Source organism: Eriocheir sinensis, chromosome 2 (assembly GCF_024679095.1).
Source record: "Eriocheir sinensis breed Jianghai 21 chromosome 2, ASM2467909v1, whole genome shotgun sequence".
Classification (NCBI taxonomy): domain Eukaryota; kingdom Metazoa; phylum Arthropoda; class Malacostraca; order Decapoda; family Varunidae; genus Eriocheir; species Eriocheir sinensis.
Genome location: NC_066510.1, coordinates 30036802 through 30059284, shown reverse-complemented (window position 1 = coordinate 30059284; position 22483 = coordinate 30036802). Strand labels below are relative to the sequence as shown.

Below are 22483 nucleotides of genomic sequence, written 5' to 3'. Positions count from 1 at the left end.
CTCACCCGGTCCAGCGTCTTTGTGTGCTGCATGGGGCTGTTCCCGCCACCACGCGACCCCAAACACCCAAAAACCTAACTCTACCCACCCATACCAATAATAATAATAAATAACATCGTCTACTCGAGTGAAAGGAGACTCCACTGGGCACCCATAAGGCCATTTAGAGGAGAGGATTAGTGGAATTCCGTTGTTTTAGGAGCCTTGGGGACCGGCGTGGATCAGCTGATCTGAGCAAACGTTGCCAGATTGTTGTACTCAGCCTCCTATTTTTTGCCAATTTCCGACCCCAAAACTACCTCCTCGACCCCAATAACTGCCTTCACGTGTAGTTATCGTTAAAATAGTTAATTCCTCATGTTTCCTGGCTATAGTTACGGCTCAGAAACCGGTAGATGCGAGGCTCTGAGTACGATAATCTGGCAACGGGGGGATCTGACAGAGAACAGCGGGCGGCGGCGTTGGCGGCGGAGACACACTGACACACAGCCATGGAAAACTAGGTACAGTTCTTGCATCTCGGGCCTCCCTGCCTTGTCGTGTGAGTGCGCGTGTGGGGAAAGGCATCATCTTCAAGGCGGTGAGGGGCTAAGGGCGGGGAGTTGCGGGTGGACGGGGAAAATAGGGTTTGATTGAAGGGTTGTGTGAGGGGAGGCTCCGGGGGCTCAGCTGGTGCGAGATGAAGGATGAATTAACCAAAGATGAAGGATTTTTGTGTAACTACCATGATCGTCGCTCTTAGGATGCCATCAGAGACTCAGGGATGTTAGAGGAGTAGCTACGACATGCATTATAATTCACGGGTGTTTCTAATAGTAGTGGACAGCAGAGTGTAATGCGTAACAACCTGAGTAGCAGAATAGTGTTGGTTTTCGTGTTGTATTGCTGGATGTGTTAATGGGAAGCCTTATATCCTTGTGAATGGTGCCTGGTGTCCGCGTGGGTGTCGCTGAGGGGCAGGGTGGGCGGCAGGGGTGTTGCAGGGCAGGGGGTGAGTGGAGACACAGGATGCTGCCGACGCTCCTGCACCTGGTGGGGCTTGTTTCAGGTGCCAAGCCACGTTGTGCACTAAGCCACTCAGTATCAAGTGATATTACATAAAAGAAGCAGCATAGCCTGGCAAGGATGCAGTGTTCTATTGTCTGTGATGAGACTGAAGCATTATCCTAAAAAAAAAACTTATTTAAAGATTAAATTGAAAGTAATGTAAATTTACATATTTACTGATTCACTTCTTATGTACTGAAACAGGATGATAAATTAGTTATGTACTGATTCAGTAAATTCACCAGCAGAACAATGGGGCCAGCCAGGGTGATGTAGATTAGAGGTGCTGCACTGACCATGCTGGTACTGCTGGGTATGAAACATTCTTTTGTGGTCTGGTCATTGTTCATTACAAAGTCAGGTGGAGTAGATGGGATGAACAGGTGTGGTTATGGATACACTATCACTTATCTGTTCTGCCACCTGTAAATATCACTTGCCAAGTTGTTATAGAACTGATTCTTGCATTATTCTGCCCTGCATAGCTTATTTTGTGGCTGTGTTATGATTTATGTAGTGAATGATTTTTTTATTTTTTTGCCTTTTCATGGTTTTGTATAAATTCTTATGCTGATATATGAGCAAAAGAACAGTGACCAGAAGCCTACACTGTTGGGCCACATGTGGTGTGGTATAAGTTATCTGTTCCTTCTCCAGGCTGTAACTAAAAACAACATGCTTCTCATCAATGAATGTCTTGGTTAAGTCTGAAGTTGACAAATCTGGCAGAATGTTACATTAGGTGCAGCATGCTTGATTTTTCTCTATTGGTAAGGCCAAGTATTATGAGCACATATTATGCTATACAAAATAAGTTGAAATTCATATTTAAATTCATTATCCATTTTTCCAATTGTTCAGTTTAAATTTTCAGCCTTTTGGTTGTTGCTCAGTAACAACTGGATGTTATTAATTTTGAAATGTAAAGGTCAAACATCATATGTCTGCTTTGATACAGTCATAGTAAGCATGGTACAAAGGTGATCATTGACTGAACTAGTCCTCATACATTATTTCCACCCCAAGATAAATGGGAATGGTTTAATAACAAAATTTACATCAAAACAAAGTATGTGTCAGTCTGTAAACCACATGGTGCTTAGATTTGTCATAATGAAGCAAATATCTGTGTGATTGCTTCACATCCTGCCCTACCCTTGTTTTTGTGTGTATAGTATTGGAATAGACAAGGTGGCTTTGTAGTTTTATAAGAAGTTGTGCTCCCTGTGAATTGTTGGTTGATTGACTGGTTGATGCATATTTGGAATGTATACATACTGGTATATCAGATTTATGAAGAACACTAGGACTTTGTAATGAAGGGGCAGAGTTCACTTCGAATTGAGATTTGAGAGTTGATTGATTACCACATTTTATTGGCACTACTGATTCATTGTAAGAACTATAAAACAATTTCTCTCTTGCCACCAAACTAATCAATCTGTTAGTATCAAAATCACAATAATACAACAAGGGTGTGATAATGTGAGGCCTTATGTGCAATATGCGCGATAATGATTTAGGGCGTACTGTAATAACTGCATCTGTTTAAAGGACACATGTTTGTTTACAAAATATCTTTTTATACCAGGACCTGTCAGGCTTACCTTTGCAACTTTACATCAAGCCACTCATCTGCCCCCATTAAATTCATTTAAATTTAAGCTTGGTGCCCTCAGGTTTTATATTTGGGCTCCATGTATAGTGCTCAGGTGCTTAGGACCCCAGGACTAGTGAAAGTATCCTAGTGTAAGCCCTGAATATGCATTTGACTGTTTCCTACCTGCTGATGAGTGCACTATTTTGGGAGTTATTATCTTAAATTCCACTGCAGTGCTGCATCTTTTCTATCACTAAGCTAACTGTTCTTTTTAACTTGCAAACTGCATACCTCCATCCCTCCTACAATCTGTTCACACAGTGTCTCTAGCTCACCCCTATGTTGTTTATGTCTGTAATCCAAGAGTTAACCAGCATCTTCATTCTCTCATCCCTTTCACTTGTAAACTGTAACAACTTGCCATTGTTTGTATATCCACCTTCTTATAACTGATGCTTTCATGAGGGGAGTATTTGACTCCAACTGTTTTGAACATTCAGTTTGTATCTCCTGTCCACTTTTTGGGAACAGTACTTTTGCAGACTGGTCTGTCTTTTTTTTTTCTGTGACTGCCTCCTCTGCAAAAAAGTACCCTGCTTAATGCTGAGTGCAGTGACTGACACATGAATAAAGTTTTGATAACATTGCTATTCCCTCATCCTTACATGCCTACCACCACTGAGACCACATCTTTATGTGGTTATCTAATAATAGCTCATACTTGCTCCTGTTTGGATACATCCTGTCACATGTTCACCCTTCCTCTTTCTGTGACAGTTCCATCCTGTGTCCTTTCTTTTTACAGGAAGCCTTCCTCTTTCAATCATAACATCAATCTCAACCTTTTTCACCCTCCTTTTTGTCTCACTTTTGCACTTTTTAAAGGTATCATTGGGGATGGATACTGGGTTATTGTTATAAGGTGTCTTTTGTTATTAAAATTAAAATTTAAACATTCTTCCAGGTACTGATTGATGTCTGCCTCATCTACTGGTGCCCTCGGGTCAGACTCTGTCCCCGTGCCCCCCCCTGCCCCCCCTGTTTCAACTGGCCCCCAGACCCCAACTCCCCCACCAGTTGTTTCCACTGGACCTGCCCCGGCAGCACGGAGCTCCTCCAGTGGTCCGCGACAGTCTAACTCGGGAGGATCCTCTGCGGCGTCGGAAGCCCGTCCTCCCCATCCAAAAATGTCCAAAGCACTCAGTACAAGTGCCAAAAGGTAAGACTGTGTGTTGGGCTTTTCTTTTATTTACTTAGCATCTCTCTTAGCACATTTTTTGATACTTATTTTTCTTTTATTTATGTTGCTAACTGATTTTATGGCTTGTATTTTATTTGTTATATATGCCACTGGACAAAAGAAGAATATCTTTGTTACAGTAAACCCTTGCTCTTATGGACCTCGATATAGCAAATTTTGGCTTTGACAAACTTTTTGAACCAGTCTGGAATATGTGGGGATTTACCAAACAAAATTAGCATATCCTGCACAATTCTGGGTTTGGTTTGGTGGTGGGCAGGTCAAACATGTACGTGCACATTGGTTGGCAGCGGTGGAAACAAAGCTGACCAAGCAATGTGTGTGTAGCTTTATCTGCCAGGCTGTAAATACCTCAGCTCTTGTCCTTCCATGCCTCACCTTATCTAATATAACTAACAAACTTCATTATATGGAAGTGGTTGGAAATTGGGATCTTTCTGCTCACATAATGAAAAAAATTTGTTATATATGAAAAGTTTGGATCCCTCGGATGTAACAGAATTTCTGATATAACGTCACCCCCTGCCCTCCAGTTGGTTCGTTAAAGCGAGGGTTTATTGTATCAAAGACTCATGACAATATGTGATGTGTAATGAAGATTTTTTTTAAATATGGAAAAAAGTACCACTTATTACTAAAATATCTATCTTAAGTGATTAAATAGTGTGTTGATGCTGAGTTTGTGTGGTTACATATCATCCATGGTGCAGGATTTCAAAAGAATGTCTAATAAGCCAAAATTATGAATAAAAAGCATACATTATTGAAAAAAGGGGATTTTTTTTGCTTCCCAAAAATATTGCCAATGAAAGAGTGAAACAAGGGTGGCAAAGAACATGGATCCCCTTTCTATCAATAGAGTAATGCATCCAAACCCAAAAGCTAAGTTATTCATAAATATATATTTTCATTTTTTGTTTCACAGGATACAGAAAGAGCTGGCAGAGATTACACTGGATCCACCTCCTAACTGCAGTGCAGGGCCCAAGGGAGACAACCTGTATGAGTGGGTCTCCACCATCCTTGGACCTCCAGGATCTGTGTACGAGGGAGGAGTGTTCTTCCTTGATATCCACTTCTCTGCGGAATATCCCTTCAAGCCCCCTAAGGTATGGATGTGTTGAGATGAGTATCTTGATGATGGAAGATCATTAACCCTTTCGTGTATCAATGATGGCTTTGGCTGTCATGAAAAGAAATACTTAAAGAAAAGAAATTAAGTGTCACCATGAGTTAGGTGACAGTGTCATGGTAGAGGGATGGTGGGGGATGCTGCTCAGTCAGTGGGCCAATATAGGTGCACCTAACATCACCATAGCCGATCCAGGATTCAGGACGTTTCCTAAGTTAAAGGCGGTAATGTTATAATTGTATTTTGTAAAGAATCCTTATAACCAAAAACTAACTAAAATTAAAAGTATTCACTTTCTTGAACATAACATTGAATAAACAACAGAACAATAATATGAAAATGCGTATATCCACTATTGCCAGATTATCGTACTCGGAGCATAGTATTTACCAGTTTCTGACGCCTAACTATTGCCAACAAACATCAGGATCTAACTCTTTTAATGATAACTTTAAATGAGTTTCATTATTGGAGCCCAGAAGACAGTTTGGGAATAGGAAGTCGGGAAATATAAGTGGCTGAGTACGACAATCTGGCAACGTTGAGTCTGTATCCCCGAGGCCCGAGGCAATGCGCACACCATTTTGAGGGTATCACATACCTTAAATAGCATATTTTTACTGTGCAAAGCAGGTGATGTCAATTATTGTGACTGTGAGCTTTCATATATATCTATTTGTGTATATTTCATGGTGGCAAAACTTACATTACTTGTTTCATTTTTACGAGTGACACGAATTTGTGACTTTATCACAATAGAATTTCACTCAAATAAGTGAATCAGATACCACAGAAATATTACCAGTGTGTGTATGAATGAACACATACTTTGATTTAACTCTAAGATGTCTTATGGATCATTAAATAATAAATAAAAACAAAATGTCCGGATAGGCTACTCTTTAGCCCATTACCTCCAATGGCCCCCCCCAAAACAGTCCCTCTGCCAAGTTTGTACCCCACATTTTGTGATGTTAGGTGCACCTATTAGCTGGCCATAGATTAGGCCTGCCAACCAACCCACACCAGTCTTGGACTTGCCTGTTGGGTTCATTTTTCTGCAGTATTATTAGTCTGAATCTAAATTTATTCAGCTATGTTATAAAGTTAAACAAAGGATTTTATCCTGAAAGTTTTTCAATAAATTTTATTAAGGACAGTGTACACTTGACATGTTGGGTAACTTCCATTTTTTATTTTTTTTATTCTTCAAATATTTTTTTGTACAAAGTATATGATAAAGTGCAATTACAAAGCCTCATGGCAAGAGAAAATTCACCTTTTAGGATGATCAATAACTGTGCTACAAGCTGTGGAACTAAAAAATCTACGAAACTGGTCGCACACAGCTTCAGCTGAAGTCACTCCAGTACATACCTAGTGCAATAAAATGAATAAAAAACAATAGGTAGCAGTGAACTATGTTTTTTTCGTATCATAGAAAGCACTAGTGGGGTGGCGCAGGAAGAGGTATTGAAGCCAGCATTTATAGATGGCAGAATGTTGTGCCGCACCCTTTGGCAGTGGGTCAGGATCATAAGAAAAGTTTAATTTTGTGGTATCCTTTGATGTTGTTGATGTAAAATCATTTTCCTGTTAGTGTCGAGTGGGGTGAATTGAGAGATTTTTTCCTTATATGGTTCTGTACTCTAAACCATAAGAGTGAAGCCGTTTATTTTCAAGATGAGTACGGAGGGGTAAGTGACCAATTTGTGTGCAAGTGTTAAGACTTTTTATTTATTTTTTACAAAAACAAAAAAGTAACTTTGATTCAGTCAAGAAAAATGGGGTGAGTTGAGACATGTAAAAACTGTTTTATATGGTAAATAAACGAACATCCTCTTACTTGTTGTTGAATTTACTTGATATCTGAATGAATTAAGATCAATTCAAACAAACCTACACATGTTTGCGCCAGTCGTACTGATTGCTCATCTTTCTAAGAATTTAATTGTTACACTGGTTTTCCCAACTTTTAGAACTCTTCCTATGTATGCCTTCCTATCATACGTAGGTTACTACATAGTATTTCTCTTCCTCAGGGTAAATCTTTCCAAATTTCCTAGGAACATATTAAAGACATTTTATTTATGTTTAATTCATATTAAACCTGAACTATTTAACAATCAACATGCAAAAAAATAATGCATCTAAAATCTCAAATAATTTCAGGAGAGTAAATTTACCATAACTATTGGTTTTGCACAAAATTTTGCGGGGGTAAAAAATCCTACCCTTAGGGAGAATGGATTTTACATGCTTTTAACAACTTCTCACTGAAAAGTTGTAAATAGAATGTTTGTAGTTATAGCCTAGGAGTGTCTAATGAGCACAACAGGAAGAGCATGTTGAATCAAACAACTTCGCAATATTGACCGTCTCAATCCCCCCCCCCCAAGTTGTCACGATACACCCCACTTGACACTAATATTTTCAGCTATGCTGAATCTCTTCCCATTCATGTTATTTTTTAGTTTTGGAAATTTTTAAGTCTGTTTGGGTCAGGTCAGGCAAGTACGGAGGCTTCTGAAACACAATTGTCCACTTTGATGCAAAAGCTACAAATCAGCAGCAATGTGGGTTTATGTGTGCAGGGATTTTGTTGTGATGGAGGAACAAGGATTTCAGGATTTGTTTTTCAGAAAAAGAAAAAAAACAGCTCATGCCTTTTTCTCCAGACATTCTCACATGTTTCAGCACTTGGTGATGACACTGTATTTCTCCTCGGTTAAAATGTTGTTTGTTCTTTCTCAAGGTCACGTTCCGGACCCGCATCTACCACTGCAACATAAACTCTCAAGGAGTAATATGCTTGGACATCCTCAAGGACAACTGGTCACCTGCGCTAACCATTTCAAAAGTTCTCCTATCAATTTGCTCCTTACTGACTGACTGCAATCCTGGTAAGTGCATGAAGAACACATGTTGTATATAATTCTTCATATAGAGCCTGTCTAGTTAAGAAAGAAAACAAACAAACATATTTCTTTGTCTTTACATTTTGTGTACATGTTTAAATTTATCTTTACAATAACTTTTTTCTGTGGTAGGAAACTTCATGTGAAAATCTAATGCAAGCTAAAGTAATGAAATTCCATGATTTCACTCATAATCTTGTTCTTATAAAATAAGTCAACTTTTTTAGGGGATCTTGACTATTGCACACTTTTCTCATGCTTAACCCTTTCACTCCGGCGACGCCAACGTCGGCGTCCGACAGTGTCATCGTATGGAAAGGGTTAGTCCTCTTCTAAACCTCTTAATCCTCTTCCAAACCTATTAAGAGGAAATGGAAGAAGATTAAGAGGAATTTAGAGGAGGATTGAGAGGTTTAGAAGAGGATTAATCCTCTTCCATTTCCTCTTGACCCTTTCCATACTGTGACGCCGACGTCTGCGTCATGGATGGAAAGGGTTAATAAATGTGTACATTGGCTTCCCACTTGTCTATCTTCCCTTTTTACTTTATCATGAAGTTCTCTTCTAATAATGTCTCATTACTAGGGTCTTGGAATATTCAATATCTTCCATTTTTTATATAATATACGTATTGATTTTGAAAGACCATAATACATAAATTCACTTATCTATATTATTAAACATAATCAGTGCATTCTGTAAGTTTTTAATTCTCATGGGATTTTTCTTTTCCAGCTGATCCACTGGTAGGGAGCATTGCCACACAGTTCCTTCAGAATCGGGAAGAACATGATAGAATTGCCCGGCTCTGGACCAAACGCTATGCTACGTGATCACATGTGTCTAGTGTCAACAGGGTATTAAGACATCTTTTGCACCATGCCAGCATGTCTTGGACTCCGCATTAGGTGAATGTCAAAATTGTGTGGTTTGTGTTGAAGTATTTATCTTATCGATGTACTAAAATTTTGATGACATTGCTAAGGTTTATCTGGCATGGTGGAAAAGTTTGTGATCATCATTCATTACCTCATTTTCAAGATTTCCACGCTTTGTAAAGCTCACTTCTGTTTTGTTTATATTTTTACGAGATTAATGGATTCAAGTTTTCAGTGTTTCCGATACCTCTGCTGTTATCGTTTCTCCTTGGTTATTACTAATGACTTATAACTGATATTTTGGGCACTACTCTTTTTAGTGGCAGTGCACCCTCTCCATCTCAACTCTCCACACAGCTGCCTCTAGCAAATACTTGTCTTTTTTTATGTAACAGTGCTACTAGTCTAATTGCAGTGTTATCTACTGTGTGTTTTTACTGTGTAACCAAAGCACTTATATTGTTCATAGTGCTTGGAGGGAATGTCATCACCCCATTATGAATAGAGTGCTAAGCTACTTCCTTTCAAAATTTGTTTTTTGATTGAGTTATTGTCTTAACATTTTTTTGTTAATACACTCCACAGTGTTATGAGGGAGTAAACACTCTGTACAGTGAAAAAGGTAAGCATAATTCCCTTCAAAATACTCTGAAGAAGCAAAGTGCTTTTGATGGTTCAAGAGAGAAAGAGAAATGCTGCTGCAGTCAGTGTAATGAAGTTGATGCTCTTCCAACAGCACTTTCCTCGCAATACTGTGAAGCTGCTAATGCTGTCCCTCAATTTGATGTAGTGTACAGTGACCATTATGTTGTGAGATAGCACATCTGCTTCCCTAGTAGTGTGCGGGGTCAGTGCTGCCTCCACAAGGTTGTGACATTTACGTCTTTGAAAAGATAAGAGGTTTTCTTTTTCCAAAAATCATTTTGAGGGACATGAAAGTTATTTGCAAAGCTGTGAGACATTGATTTAATTACAGTTTTGCAATTTACTTTCTTGCTGTGGTGGTGGAATGCATTATGTTCGTATATCTTAGTGACGGAAAGACATATCCATTCATCCTATTTAGGGCTGAGGAAGTATACTGGTACCAAGTTTTAATACACTGTTACCATAATGTCCAGAAAACTTCTATTATAAGAAGACTTGGAAAGTTTTTATTTATTATTTTTTTTATTGAGGATGGATTATTCATCACTAGGGCTTCTGACACTTCATAATCTCAACCATTGTGTGAATTAGGTTCATCTTGTTATTTCATATTCAAACTGTAGTCATTTGAATGTGTATTGAAAGGCACCATAAGGCATTGCTACATTTAATTTTCATGCATATTTAGGTTTGTAAAGTCCTGAAAATAAGAATTGTCATTAAGTGTAGGTTTAGTTGTAAGTCATTACATCTTTAATTGTAAAACTGATAATAACAAGGTTTCCTAATCCAAATTTTGTTTTCATCATTTGGACTCTTCTGTGCTTCAGCCACAAAGCATGACATCACTGAATTTTCTCAGGCTGTGAGTTTGCAATGAGTATAAGTGAATTTGAAAATGTAAATCTTTAGAATTCCTTCACTTAAATGTACTTTTTAAGTTGCTCAGTGATGTAACAGCCAAAAAAGTTCAGCTTTTTTTTTTTTCTTTTTTGTGCTTTGTCAACTGGAGAACTTAAGTTGCGTCCCATTTGTCATGCAACAATACCTCATTATTTGCCATTATGTATCTTGTGTAGACATTTAGCTTACACTGTGTTACTGGAAGTGCACAAGTACTGACAAGGTGTAGCATATATGAGCATCTTGTGTTGAATAATGGATGCTGTAATGAACTTCTTTCCTCGCGATAAGAAAACTCTTGGTTGGCATATCTTCCTGCGTATGAACTTTTATGGTTTGCAAAGAGAAGGCTGACTTACTCCTCATATACAGACTCTTGCACCTTGCTGGCCACAGAGACTGATGGTGCTGGTGTACAGAAATAGTGAGCAGTGTGGGAGACCAGACAGGCATGCAATATTCATGGAATATAAATATATTTTTTTCCTATGATTATTACTATAGAGTAGAACATACACAATGACTTGTAATCTATATGGTGTGTCAAGCAGAGTAAGCAATAGCTGTAATGGTATTACCTGCCAAAAGAACGGAAATAATGTGAGGCTTGTCCGTGTTCAGGATGACAGGGGGCCTGAAAGGAGAATGAATTACAGACAAGGTGTGAGCAGATAATTTTGTGGTGGGTAAGAGAGGTCACATTATAGTCTTTGAATCGATGTGATGGACTTAAGAGGATGCAACCTGTACTCCCATATCTACTCGAGAAATTTGTTTGTATTTTGAGCAGACCAATACACAAGTATTAATATTTATTGACCTCTGGTGCTGTGTAGGGAAATACTAATGTAGTGTAGCAAGTGTGTATTTACATGGGGAATTCTATATTTAATTTGATGTTACTGCTGTTGCAGGTATTATAGTCATTATTTTGGTAACTGATGAAATATATTGAATGTTTCAAAACAGTATTGACACTTTCATACTGTAGAAAAGTATCTCAGTGGGCTTTATTTCTTGTAAGGTAGCTTAAGTAAGCTAAAACTTTTCATAATTTCCATTTTGTACAGAAGGAAAACTCTGCCATACCATCAGAGTTTACATAAGACATTTAACATCATTTTCAGATTATGACATTCCTCTAGTTGTGTTTAAGCTCTCTTGGTTGGGAAACTAAAGATAGGCCCTCCCACAAAATGGGTTAGGATATGTGGATGTATCAGTATTCAATTTTTTTTCTTGTTTGCACTACTTCAATCCTATTCTGCATTTGAACTTTGCCTGATACTCATCCATTAGTTTTCATTACATCATAAATAACTGATAGCCCATTGAAATACAAAATGTTACCATACTGCATTTTGAGAAGCAAAATCTAAGCTGAGAGGCCTTTTACACTTTATTTTTCTGATGTGACACCTAAGAGGATGTATTTTTGCACAGCCAGCCAGTCTCTCTGACTGCTGAAGAAGTTAAAGTTTATGTGAGATTAGTGATGTTGAATGTTCATGATAAATCATAATCTTCAATATAATTGTGGGTTTTGTACATTTTTGTTTTTGAGCAACACCACTTGTAAATAAATGAAGTGTTGCAGAGAATTGTACTTTAATATTTCCGAGCATTAAAAAGTTATTTTGAGTTCAGGCATGCAGTGATCATTGGGTTCCCCATAGGTTCTCATACTTAGTTGCCAATTTTCAAAACTATTTTGATAATTTGCATGGATTTGATGTATACAGGTTGCCTGCCATGTAATCCCTATGTTGTGGGAGGGCCTATGTACACACCAGGCATTGACTCACCCTGATTCATTTGGACCTGGCTGCTGGGCAACCTGCAGATAGTGCTGTGTATTGGTCTAATCTTAGTTCCAAATAAAACATGTAATGAATGTAATACCTCCTTTCTCCTGGGCATTTGAAAGCATAGGGTATTTACAAGGTGCTGATCCTTTGTAATGAATGGAATTGAATAATCATTGTTTTGGTAAATGATAATTATCTAGTATGCATTACTAATTCTTACAATTCCATGTACCCTTTCCTGCATGAAGCCAAAATTATTGATACAGGTTGCCCCTGACAGGCTTGTGTCTGGCAATGAACATTAGTTTAAATAGGTACCAGATAATAAACCAACTATCACATGAATTAATTTGGGATAAATTGAAAGTGATAAAGCACAAGGAGTTCGAGTAAATTATGCATTCTGCTGCACCCACGATAACCTATAAAAACATTAATATGACACTAGTTTTGACATATTGGGGCTGACGCACCCACATTGGAAAAGGCTTTCTTAGAGGTTGTGGGTGTTTCAATGAGTAGATTTATGACCACTGTAAATAGTTTAAAGGGAAGGATTGCGCGAGGCACTTGTCTTCGGCTCCATGACGTCACAGTAAACACGAACAGTCAGCCGCTGGGCCCGTGGGAGGTGTTCCTGTGTGTGGTATCCTGTGAACCCGTCCTGGCCGAGGTCACGGCACCATGGGCCTTAAAGTGAGTATTACTTGCAGGTCGAGGCGTGGGTGCAAGTGGTGTCATGTTGCCCGCCAGGTGTTGAATCTGCCTTGTATAGGCCAACCGGCCTCTTACAGACTCCTTACGTTCTTATGTCTGGTTGTCTCAAAAAATATTCCTTCCCGTGAGGTGGAGCAAGCTGGGCTTCGTCAGATCCATACACTCACATGGTTGGTTGATCTTTGGGCAGGCGTGTCCATGTTACCCACACTCGTGTCAAAGGTGCCCCCCCTCGAGTTATCTATATTATGATTTAGGAAACCCCTCCATTACCCTACCCTTTTCCGCCCCTTCTTGCACACCTGATTTACCGCTACAAGTTGGATGCATCCGTCCCAGTGTAGTGAAACGAAGTTATCTCGAACCACAAAGAGGCCAAAATCAGCTGTTCGCGCATGTGCGGCAGCTACCCAGGCGAGGCGGCCATTTTTCGTGTGTACAGTGACGCGGAGTGGATTGATGAATATTTCTTGAGCACTGCAGACTTATTGAATGTGGCAAGTTTAGTGTGTCGTTCAGTAGAGCCGAGAAAATATGTTGGGTCCTCTCGTTCTCATATTTTATTTCTTTGGGTTCAGAAAATCAGAACTGCTCCGGCATTAGGCTACTCATGGAAGCCGCCGGGGTCGTGGGGTGCTGCACTGATGAGCTCTGCACCAGTCGAGTCCATGCCTCTTGTTCACGGCCAAGGACAGCACGACACACTAAACTAGCCACAGCCATGATGTATCCATTGTTTAGGCCTTAGGGCAATTTACTCGGCGTCATTGCATACACGGAAAAGGCATACTAATCCGGGACGATCTGCTGGGCCGCTCATGCTCAGTAGCCTCTCTCTCTCTCTCTCTCTCTCTCGTTTTGGTGAACTTAGGTTCGGTTGCATGACAAACATTTGCCTTTCAGCCTTTTCCTTGAATTATTTTATGTAATGAGTTATGATGTTAGAAAGTAATAGGCCATCTTTATTTTGTCAGTCAAAATGTAGTCTTAACCCTGCTGATGGGGATGAAAATTAGTGGACACAAACGGCATTTTGGATGTCATATTATGTACAAGTTTGTTAATATTCGGTTTCTTTTCTCAGGTACGTAAGTGCAGTGATTTGTGCGACTGTGATCGTGATGGCGGTGATGGACAGTGATGCTTGCGTTAATGTAAATCAAAGAAATAATCCCCCCCCCAAAAAAAAATATTGTGAGCAGAAAATAAAAGGAAAAGAAAAAATCAAATAAAAATAAAGGATAACAAGTGTGGTAATAATTTTGTGCAGTGTGGTGGTAGCTATGCGTGTTTGGTAAAGCGGAAAAAAGAACAAGAAAAAGACGATGTTAAAAGAAAACAAAGGAAAAAGGAAAGATGATGAGTGTAGTAATGATTTCGCGAGTGATGGTAGCCACGTCTGTGATAATAATATAAGGAAGAGTAAAACTAAGGACAAGAAAAGACAATATATATCTAATATGAAAATAAATTAAAGGGAAAGAGGTAAAGGATAACAAGTGTGGTAGTGAACTAGTGATGTCGTGCTGAGTGGTGGAAGCTACAAGTCTGTGATAATGACCTAAGGAAGACGAAGAAAGTGTAGACTATTTAAATACTGAAATTAACGTGAAAAACAGTGAAATGTAGAATAAAGTGTACACAATATATAGGTAACTCGGTAACTGACAACGGAAAAAGAGAGAAAAGAAAGGAAAAATGTGATGTCTCGAGGAACTTCAGAGGCGGCAGCGACCATCACCACCACCAGCCCCGCGCGGCGGAGAGGTAAGTGAGAATCTGACGTTGCCTGATGTGATTGTAGCGTCGCGAGCCATTTTTTGAAACCACGCGTAGTGCTTCTGTACAATGCTGTGGACACCGTAATTATCTGGCAAGAAGTAACAATGTATCCACGCTGCCCCGAGAACAGACTACACAGTCTTTACTGCAAAGGATATAATGTTATCCTATTCAAATCTCTTGTTGCCACTTTTGATTTGTCTCCAAGAGATAAACTAAAGTGAAATCATTAGACCGTATTGACTATACACGCAGCGCTACATTCGGTCACCCGGAGAACTGTCTAGAACCCCCTTTCCCGACCCTGGGGTCTCGATCCCGAGTGGGGTCGCCAAGCGCTTTTTCTGGGGTCGCCAAGAACTCAAAATATCAAACATGGTGTTATTATGTTATAATAACACATATACAACTAAACTAGTATGGTCGCGGTTATGTCTAGAGGTGCATGATTGTGGTCGCCTGAAAAAAAGGTTGGGAACCACTGGAAGGTTTAGCCTAAACCGTTTAGGGTATCTTCAAATACAAGGTAACCAGAAACTTATAGCATAAGTTAACCAAGAAAGGTCACACCCTTTGTTAGTACATAGGTTTCATTACTGAGGAAGCATTTATGATTTTTCTGAGTACAGGCGTATAGTAACTTCGCGGTTCGATAGGTGGCAAATTGCGGCATAAATTAACTAAGGAAGAACTCATTATTTTTTATAGAAAGTGTCATTTAGTAAGGAAGATTATATGATTTGTCTGAGTCAAAACGTATGGTAACTGTTTGTGGTTTTGTTAGGTTATGTTATGTTCAAGGATGGAGTGAATACAAGAGTTGTGTATTCGATTACGAATACTTTAAATTCCAACGAATACGAATGCGAATTCGAATGCACTGACATGGTTTTAATTCTAATACAAATAAGAATACTTGTTGAACGTATTCATGAATACATCCATGAATACTTTTCATTGAAAAATACCTTCTTGACGTAACTAGGTACAGCAGTGTTCTAAAGTTATGCAACAGTAAAATGAGCTCATGAACCTGTACACGATGATTACACGTCCGCCCAGAAGGCTGGAGTTGTAAAAAATAACGGCTGTTATTTCTGAAAATAAATTTTGAAGTATTTGTCAGATTATATATATTCGCAGAATACGAATACTTTTCCCTTGTATTCAAATGCGAATGAGAATACTTTGATTTCTATCAATAATTATTAGAATACAAATAAGAAATAATACCAAATACGGTATTTGTATGTATTCGAGTACGAATACTGAATACGGATAATACTCCATCTCTGTACGTAGTCAATACGGTCTATTGAGTCAACGTTTTATTTTACACCAAGGAAAAAAATATTAGAAGAACCTTGAGAGCTGCCTCGAAGACTTGGCGGACAGCTGTGCCTTCCTCTTCATCACAACTGCATCAGGTATGTATATAATAGTTATTTTTTGTTTTGTTTTGTATTTTTTGTAATTAATGAGTTTAGATAACGGAATATGTAGGGAAAAGTTCTCACTTTTGCTGCTGTGCAACTGGTTGTCGTAAGAATTCAGGCGCGGATCCTGGAAAAAAGTTTTCTTGGGGGGCCTGATGCCAGGATTTTTGCCGGTAGAAGGGGCATTAGCATTACCGGTTCGCCATTCTCGGCAGTCCTGTTCCTAGTTTTCAGGTATCCGCTCATGACCTTGAGGGGGGGGGGCCCTGGATCCGCCAATGTAAGAAATGTATGTAGATCTTTGTCATCCACACGATGAGTGAGGCAGTGCTATCGTTATACGATTGGTTGTGTTGGGCTTGTAGGGCGTGTGTGGCGCCTAAAGCTTTGTGGGTGGCTTGGAAAATGTGAACGTTGCTCGCACGCCGCTTATAATGTGTGTGTGTGTGTGTGTGTGTGTGTGTGTGTGTGTTATTCTTGATGACCTTGTTTGTTTTCCCATTCCAGACGGGGAAGGACTTTATTTAATATCGTGCACATACTATTATAACTTCATATATGACTTGTAATATACAGCTAATACATTTTCTTCACTTAGCATTAGGTACCGATCATATAATATTTGCATCAGTTCTGAATTAGAGAAACCTGGGAGCCACTAAATTTCCTTAAACGTCGAAATTATGAAAATAATCAGGGAAACGCTCAATTTTCAAACACTACTATCCGGAAAAGCTAGAAAGAAGGGACGAAAAGACAAGCAGCAATCAGATCCACTAGCAATTTATTCCACATCCCACTTTTATATTTATTTGTTTTCTTTCTTTCTTTTTTTTTTCTTTTTTTTTTCCGTGAACACCGTGACGCGTGGTGTAAGGTCACTGAACACATTGAGTTGCGGCTGAAGGTCTTGTCGATCTCTTCCCCTCCACACCCAACGCCTGCGGGGAGTGTGGGTGGGTGGGGCGCGAAAGGGGGAGGATGGAAAGACGGGGATGGGGAGGAAATGGTGAGAGAGGAAGTGTACAAAAAGAGAGAATGAAGAGAGAAAAATGTGAATGAAGAGGGAGAATGTGTAGGGAAGTTGGGGAAATATGGAAGATCAAAATAAGAAGTGTAGGGAGGGGAGGGAAGTGTGGAATATGGAGGGAGAGGAAGTGTTGTGAAGGGGGGGGGAGGGGGGGAGGGTGAAGAATGTAGCCTTGGTTGGTTGGTGCTCGTACATTCATGACTGATGATTTATTTTTATTTTTACGTGAGTTAATTTTTTATAAGTGCAGCTAATGGTGCTTATGTCTAATTGCTTTCACGCAGAGGCCACATGAGGTGAAGGTGTGTGTGTGTGTGTGTGTGTGTGAATAAACCAGCAATATAATCCACACCCACAAATAAAACACGTGTATATTCACATCAACATTATAATTACTACGTTAGCTTTATTTAGTGTTCAGCAAACCACTTTTATGTAAGGAAGCAAAAAAACTGTCACGCTCCATAATAACACCATAAAGCAATCCACATGCACTAAAAAGGAAACCAGCTGTCGGCCCTAATTGGAGGTGTGGGAGCAGGGGCGTGTTGAGTGGGCGGGTAATAATAGGTTAGCGTAAGGTGGTGCTGGTGGTGATTTGTGTGCTGCTCAGGGGGTGGGAGAGTTAGGGGGTGCTGGGAGGCCACTCATATCACCAAGGTTCTGGGTTAGGGTGTGGATGCGGGGCGGTAAGGGGTGTGTGGGGGAGGAGGGAAAGATGATTGGAGTGAAATGGAAAGTCTGCATGGAGTGAGGAATGAAAGACTGACGTAATGTGTTAATGGGTGGGATGGGATGATGGATGCCTTGCTCGTTTCCGTTGCTTTCCTCCCTCCCTCCCTCCCTCCATTCATCCAACTTCTCTTCTTGCCTTGCTTCGTTTTCCTCCCCCCTGTCTCTTTCCCTTCTGATGTCCTTCCGTTCCTTCACTATGTGGCTGCGTACCGTTACTGCTTCCGTCTGTATATCTCACTTTCCCTTTTCTTTGCCTTTCCCTTTCCCTTTCGCGGTCTTCCTTTACACACACACACACACACACACACACACACACACACACACACATACGTCCTTGCTATGCTAAACCAGGTGTAACCCAATCTAACCAAAATTATACCTATATTGGTTACTAGGTTCATACAGGTATAAAAGCAGATAGCGATTAGTACCACAACTTAAAATAATCCTAATGAAGAGAGAGAGAGAGAGAGAGAGAGAGAGAGAGAGAGAGAGAGAGAGAGAGAGAGAGAGAGAGAGAGAGTTAAAGATAGCTTCACACAAGGCAAACGAAACCGCGCCCCACCCACTAGGCACACACTCGTCCTTCTCTCGTCGTACAGAAGTTCCGTTTTGGGTGTCTGTCGCCTCTCGCTCACTCACGCCGCCCATTATCACCCGCAAGGCTAGAATAGGGATGTGGAGGTATGTGGGAAGGGGACGGACGGAAGGGAAGGAAAGGGAGTGGCATGAAAGGGGAAATTTTGTGGTGGAGGCAGGGAACAAGAGGAATGAAGAGAAGGAAACCAGGACATGGAGAGAGGAAATGGAAGGATACGAAAAAAAATGAAGACGTGAGTAAAAAAAAAAAAAAATGGGATTGAATTCACGGAGAGGATGTTGGAAAAGGAAAAGGAAGATAGAAGAGAGTTACGATGTTGGATAGCTTAGTTAATGTTGCCTATATATTTCATTGTGCATTGTAAGGTAAAGAAAGTGGGAAAAAAAGGATTAGAAAAGGGGTGAAGAAAGGAGAGGAGGAAGCATGCTATGTTATCTAAGGAAATTTGACATAGGAACGTGGTAAAAAAGAAAAGAAAACGCTTTGAGCTGACCATGGAATTGATTACAAGGGGAGAGAATGGAGGGGAAGAGGAAGGTGTGTGTGTGTGTGTGTGTGTGTGTGTGTATAGTCGAGAATACATGCTGGTAGGTATATGAACAACTAGATAAATGAAAATATACAAGTATATAAATGGATAGATATTTTGATTGCTTGATTGGTGGAAAGGTGGATAGATAAATGGATTGATAAAAATCTATGTTAGCGGAAGGGAGGAAAAGAATGAAAGTGAAGAAAAATAAAAGCGAGGAGGAAGAGGAGGAGGAAGGGGGGGGGGGTGAAGGGGGGGTGCAGATGCTGCTTGCAGTGGCCTTTTCTATTTGGAGGAAATTTCATATCACCACGTGACCCTGACTTTGTATGTATGTGTGTATGTTGGTGTATGCATGCATGTATGTATGTATGTATATAATTATGTACTATGTGTGTATGTATTTATATATGTATGTAGATAGGTATGTAACCTAAAGTATAATAATTTATTTAGAATAATAATGAATTATAGTTATTCTCTATTAATAGCTTCCAGCGTTTCCCTTTCCCATAAAAATATATGCGTATGAGAACAACACTTTCGCGTTAAATCACCGTTAATACATTACACATTGCACATTTCGTTTCTCTGATGCTTATAAAGATGATAAGCATTCATGATACTGTGCACAACACCCATCATCATACCGCCGATCCTTACGCCTTTCCTACGCCTTCGTCCTCGTCTCTTTGCTTGTCGCTCACGATAGTTGTGTCGCCAGTCACAGAGAGTATCCGCCGCTGTCCTGCCACACGATCCGGTGATTCTTGGCCATGACGGTTCACAGGGGCACAGCTCTTCCCTTGGGCGGTGGCAAGGAAGCAGGAAGTAAAGTAACAATACCCAGTGATAGATGAAGGCGGAGAGCGGTTGTTGAGCTAGTGATGGTGGTCTTTTACTTGACAACCCCGCTAATATTGTACTATAACTGAAACCGTTTAGGGAATTCGAAGACAGGAACTGGAGTCCATTGTTACGGGTGTACTCTTGGCAGCCTGAGCCTTGAGCTTCCGCCCTCGACTCAACCAATTTTGCATGGTCCTGTGCCTCTTGACTTTTCCTTTCTGTACTTCCCGCTCCTTATGCTTTCTGAATTCTGGCCTAAGATTCAGTTATTAGAGACAAGCTGGTGTCTCAGATCTGATTTAGTACAATATGTGATCTTTTCTGCCTAGTGCAATGATGTTGTTAATACGATATAAAGCACCTTGCTTTTGTAAGAGGAAAGAGAAAAAAGTCAGCATATATATATATATATATATATATATATATATATATATATATATATATATATAGATATATATATATATATATATATATATATATATATATATATATATATATATATATATATATATATATATATATATATATAGAGATAGATAGATAGATAGATAGATAGATAGATAGATAGATAGATAGATAGATAGATAGATAGATAGATAGATAAATATTCTAGAGCGGCTCATAGTAGTCCACATAATTTGAGATTTTTATTTTATAATTCTCGGCGAACAAAATATCGTTAGTACAGAGCAGTATAGTCTAAACAGTGGAAATCAGCTCTCATTATCGTGCACAATGCAACATTTTTTAACCTACAAGTGTTACATCAGCGTCATCATACAACACAAGACGTCTCGACAGCCCTCCCTGCTCCCTTCCTTACTCCCAGTTACTGAACTCTGACCCCACTTCCCCTTCACCTCCTCTCTGTGGCTCCCTGTCCCCCCACCCTCACGGGAATGACTGTGTTGTTTTTAGCAATGTTGTGTGAGTGCTGAACCATTGCATTGAAAGTCTACAGCACGCACAGAAAGCATTATGCATAAAGGTGTGAAGTGGCGCCCTGAGGAACGCCAAACGGAGGTGTACCTGTGTGTGTGTGAGGGGGGAGGATATCGTATTTTTGTCGTGGTCATACTTTCAATTTGTCATCATCACATTCAGGTGTGATCGAAAGTTCCATTACTTGATTTTTGTCTTCCCTATAAATTACGGTCTCAGGGCCGAACGGGAGGTCGAGTGAGGGCCGCGACAAAGTATATATTGCAGGGAAGCGAGAAGCGAGGCACAGTTCGGCTCTCCCCTCGGCGCAATGAAGACCCTGGTAACGAGACTCCGTCATCTTGATAAATAATCTTATCACTAATGCCGCCACTCAGACATCACTAAAACAATAATACATCTCAGCTCTTGTGGTTTCTTAGATACATTTAATATTCCTACAATATCTGAATATATTCAGAGTTGTAAATATTTTAAAGAAGTACGTAAGATGCTTAATCAAAGAAGAACGAACAAATATTTATCACACTAGCCTTATTAGGTCCGTGTATCTGATTCGCGGCTTTGTCTAGGGTTATTTTTGAGACCAGGTTAGGGTACAACATTTTTCATGGATTTCAAACTGGATTTGCCTCTTGCAGGTCGTGTTGGCAGTGATGATGGCGGTCTCCGCCCGTCAGGCCTCAGGCAGCCCCACCTACGGCCACGGCCACGGCTACGGTCAGCCCCGCTACGTGGGTCCGTTGGCCTCGAGCGTTCCTGCTGGGATCGGTGGCAAGATCATCCCCGTCTCGGACACTTACGAGGTGGCGGCAGCCCGCGACAAGTTCTTCCGGGCCTACCAAGACCAGCTCAATACCATTTATGCCATCCGCGCCAGCCGCCCCAATCATTACGACACCCATGGCCATGGCCACTCCACTCACGGCGCTCCCGTGCACGCGTCCCACTCCACTCATGGCGCTCCCGTGCACGCGTCCCACTCCACTTACGGCGCTCCCGTGCACGCGACCCACTTCACTCACGGCGCTCCCGTGCACGCGTCCCACTCCGCTCATGGCGCTCCCGTGCACGTGTCCCACTCCACTCACGACGCTCCCGTGCACGTGTCCCACTCCACTCACGGCGCTCCCGTGCACGTGTCCCACTCCACTCACGGCGCTCCCGTGCACGTGTCCCACTCCACTCACGGCGCTCCCGTGCATGTGTCCCACCCGGCTCACGCCTCCCCGGTCCACTTGTCTCACTCTGCTTATTAACCGGCTGTCCACTTGTCCCACTCTGTTCATAAGCCTGCTGTGCACGTCTCCCACTCCACCCATGGTGCTCCTGCTGTGTCAGTGTCCCACTCCGTCCACGACCCTGCCCCGGCAGTGACCCACGCCGCATGGAACCCCTCTGTCCACGTGTCTCACTCCACGCACGGAGTCCACCCCGGCGAGTACTCCGGTGTCCCCGTGCAGGTGTAGGACACGTAGCCAAGGCGCAGTTCTTCGCGGAGTACAACAAGATGGCGGCTCTCGCTGCCGCCGCCCCGGACGACAACACTTAGTACCACTAGGACGTGATAGTGGAACTTGTATACTTAACTCATGTATCAATAAAATCGAGCCCTCCTTGCGACACGAATGTTTCTATGCCTCACCTTGTCATGTCTCCTCTCA

The 22483-nt window shown here is 40.8% G+C and overlaps 2 protein-coding genes across 2 annotated transcripts; both read left to right on the top strand.

Moving 5' to 3' along the window:
* The first annotated feature begins 352 nt into the window (after positions 1-352).
* On the top strand, positions 353-12281 carry LOC127002434 (ubiquitin-conjugating enzyme E2 E1-like). The gene is made up of 5 exons (XM_050868395.1): positions 353-503; positions 3612-3866; positions 4834-5017; positions 7796-7943; positions 8694-12281. The coding sequence occupies exons 2-5, from the start codon at positions 3622-3624 to the stop codon at positions 8789-8791; spliced, it is 675 nt and encodes a 224-aa protein (XP_050724352.1). The 5' UTR covers positions 353-503; positions 3612-3621; the 3' UTR covers positions 8792-12281.
* Positions 12282-21024: 8743 nt separating this feature from the next.
* On the top strand, positions 21025-22217 carry LOC127002422 (cation channel sperm-associated protein 1-like). Its single transcript, XM_050868341.1, has 2 exons — positions 21025-21141; positions 21461-22217. The coding sequence occupies exons 1-2, from the start codon at positions 21130-21132 to the stop codon at positions 22076-22078; spliced, it is 630 nt and encodes a 209-aa protein (XP_050724298.1). The 5' UTR covers positions 21025-21129; the 3' UTR covers positions 22079-22217.
* The last annotated feature ends 266 nt before the right edge of the window (positions 22218-22483 follow it).

Bases quoted from the DNA above. Each gene is read 5' to 3' on its own strand.
- LOC127002434 (XM_050868395.1), top strand. From the start codon at position 3,622: ATGTCTGCCTCATCTACTGGTGCCCTCGGGTCAGACTCTGTCCCCGTG. The intron at 3,867-4,833 runs GTAAGACTGTGT...TTTGTTTCACAG, and splicing joins CTCAGTACAAGTGCCAAAAG to GATACAGAAAGAGCTGGCAG. The intron at 7,944-8,693 runs GTAAGTGCATGA...TTTCTTTTCCAG, and splicing joins ACTGACTGACTGCAATCCTG to CTGATCCACTGGTAGGGAGC.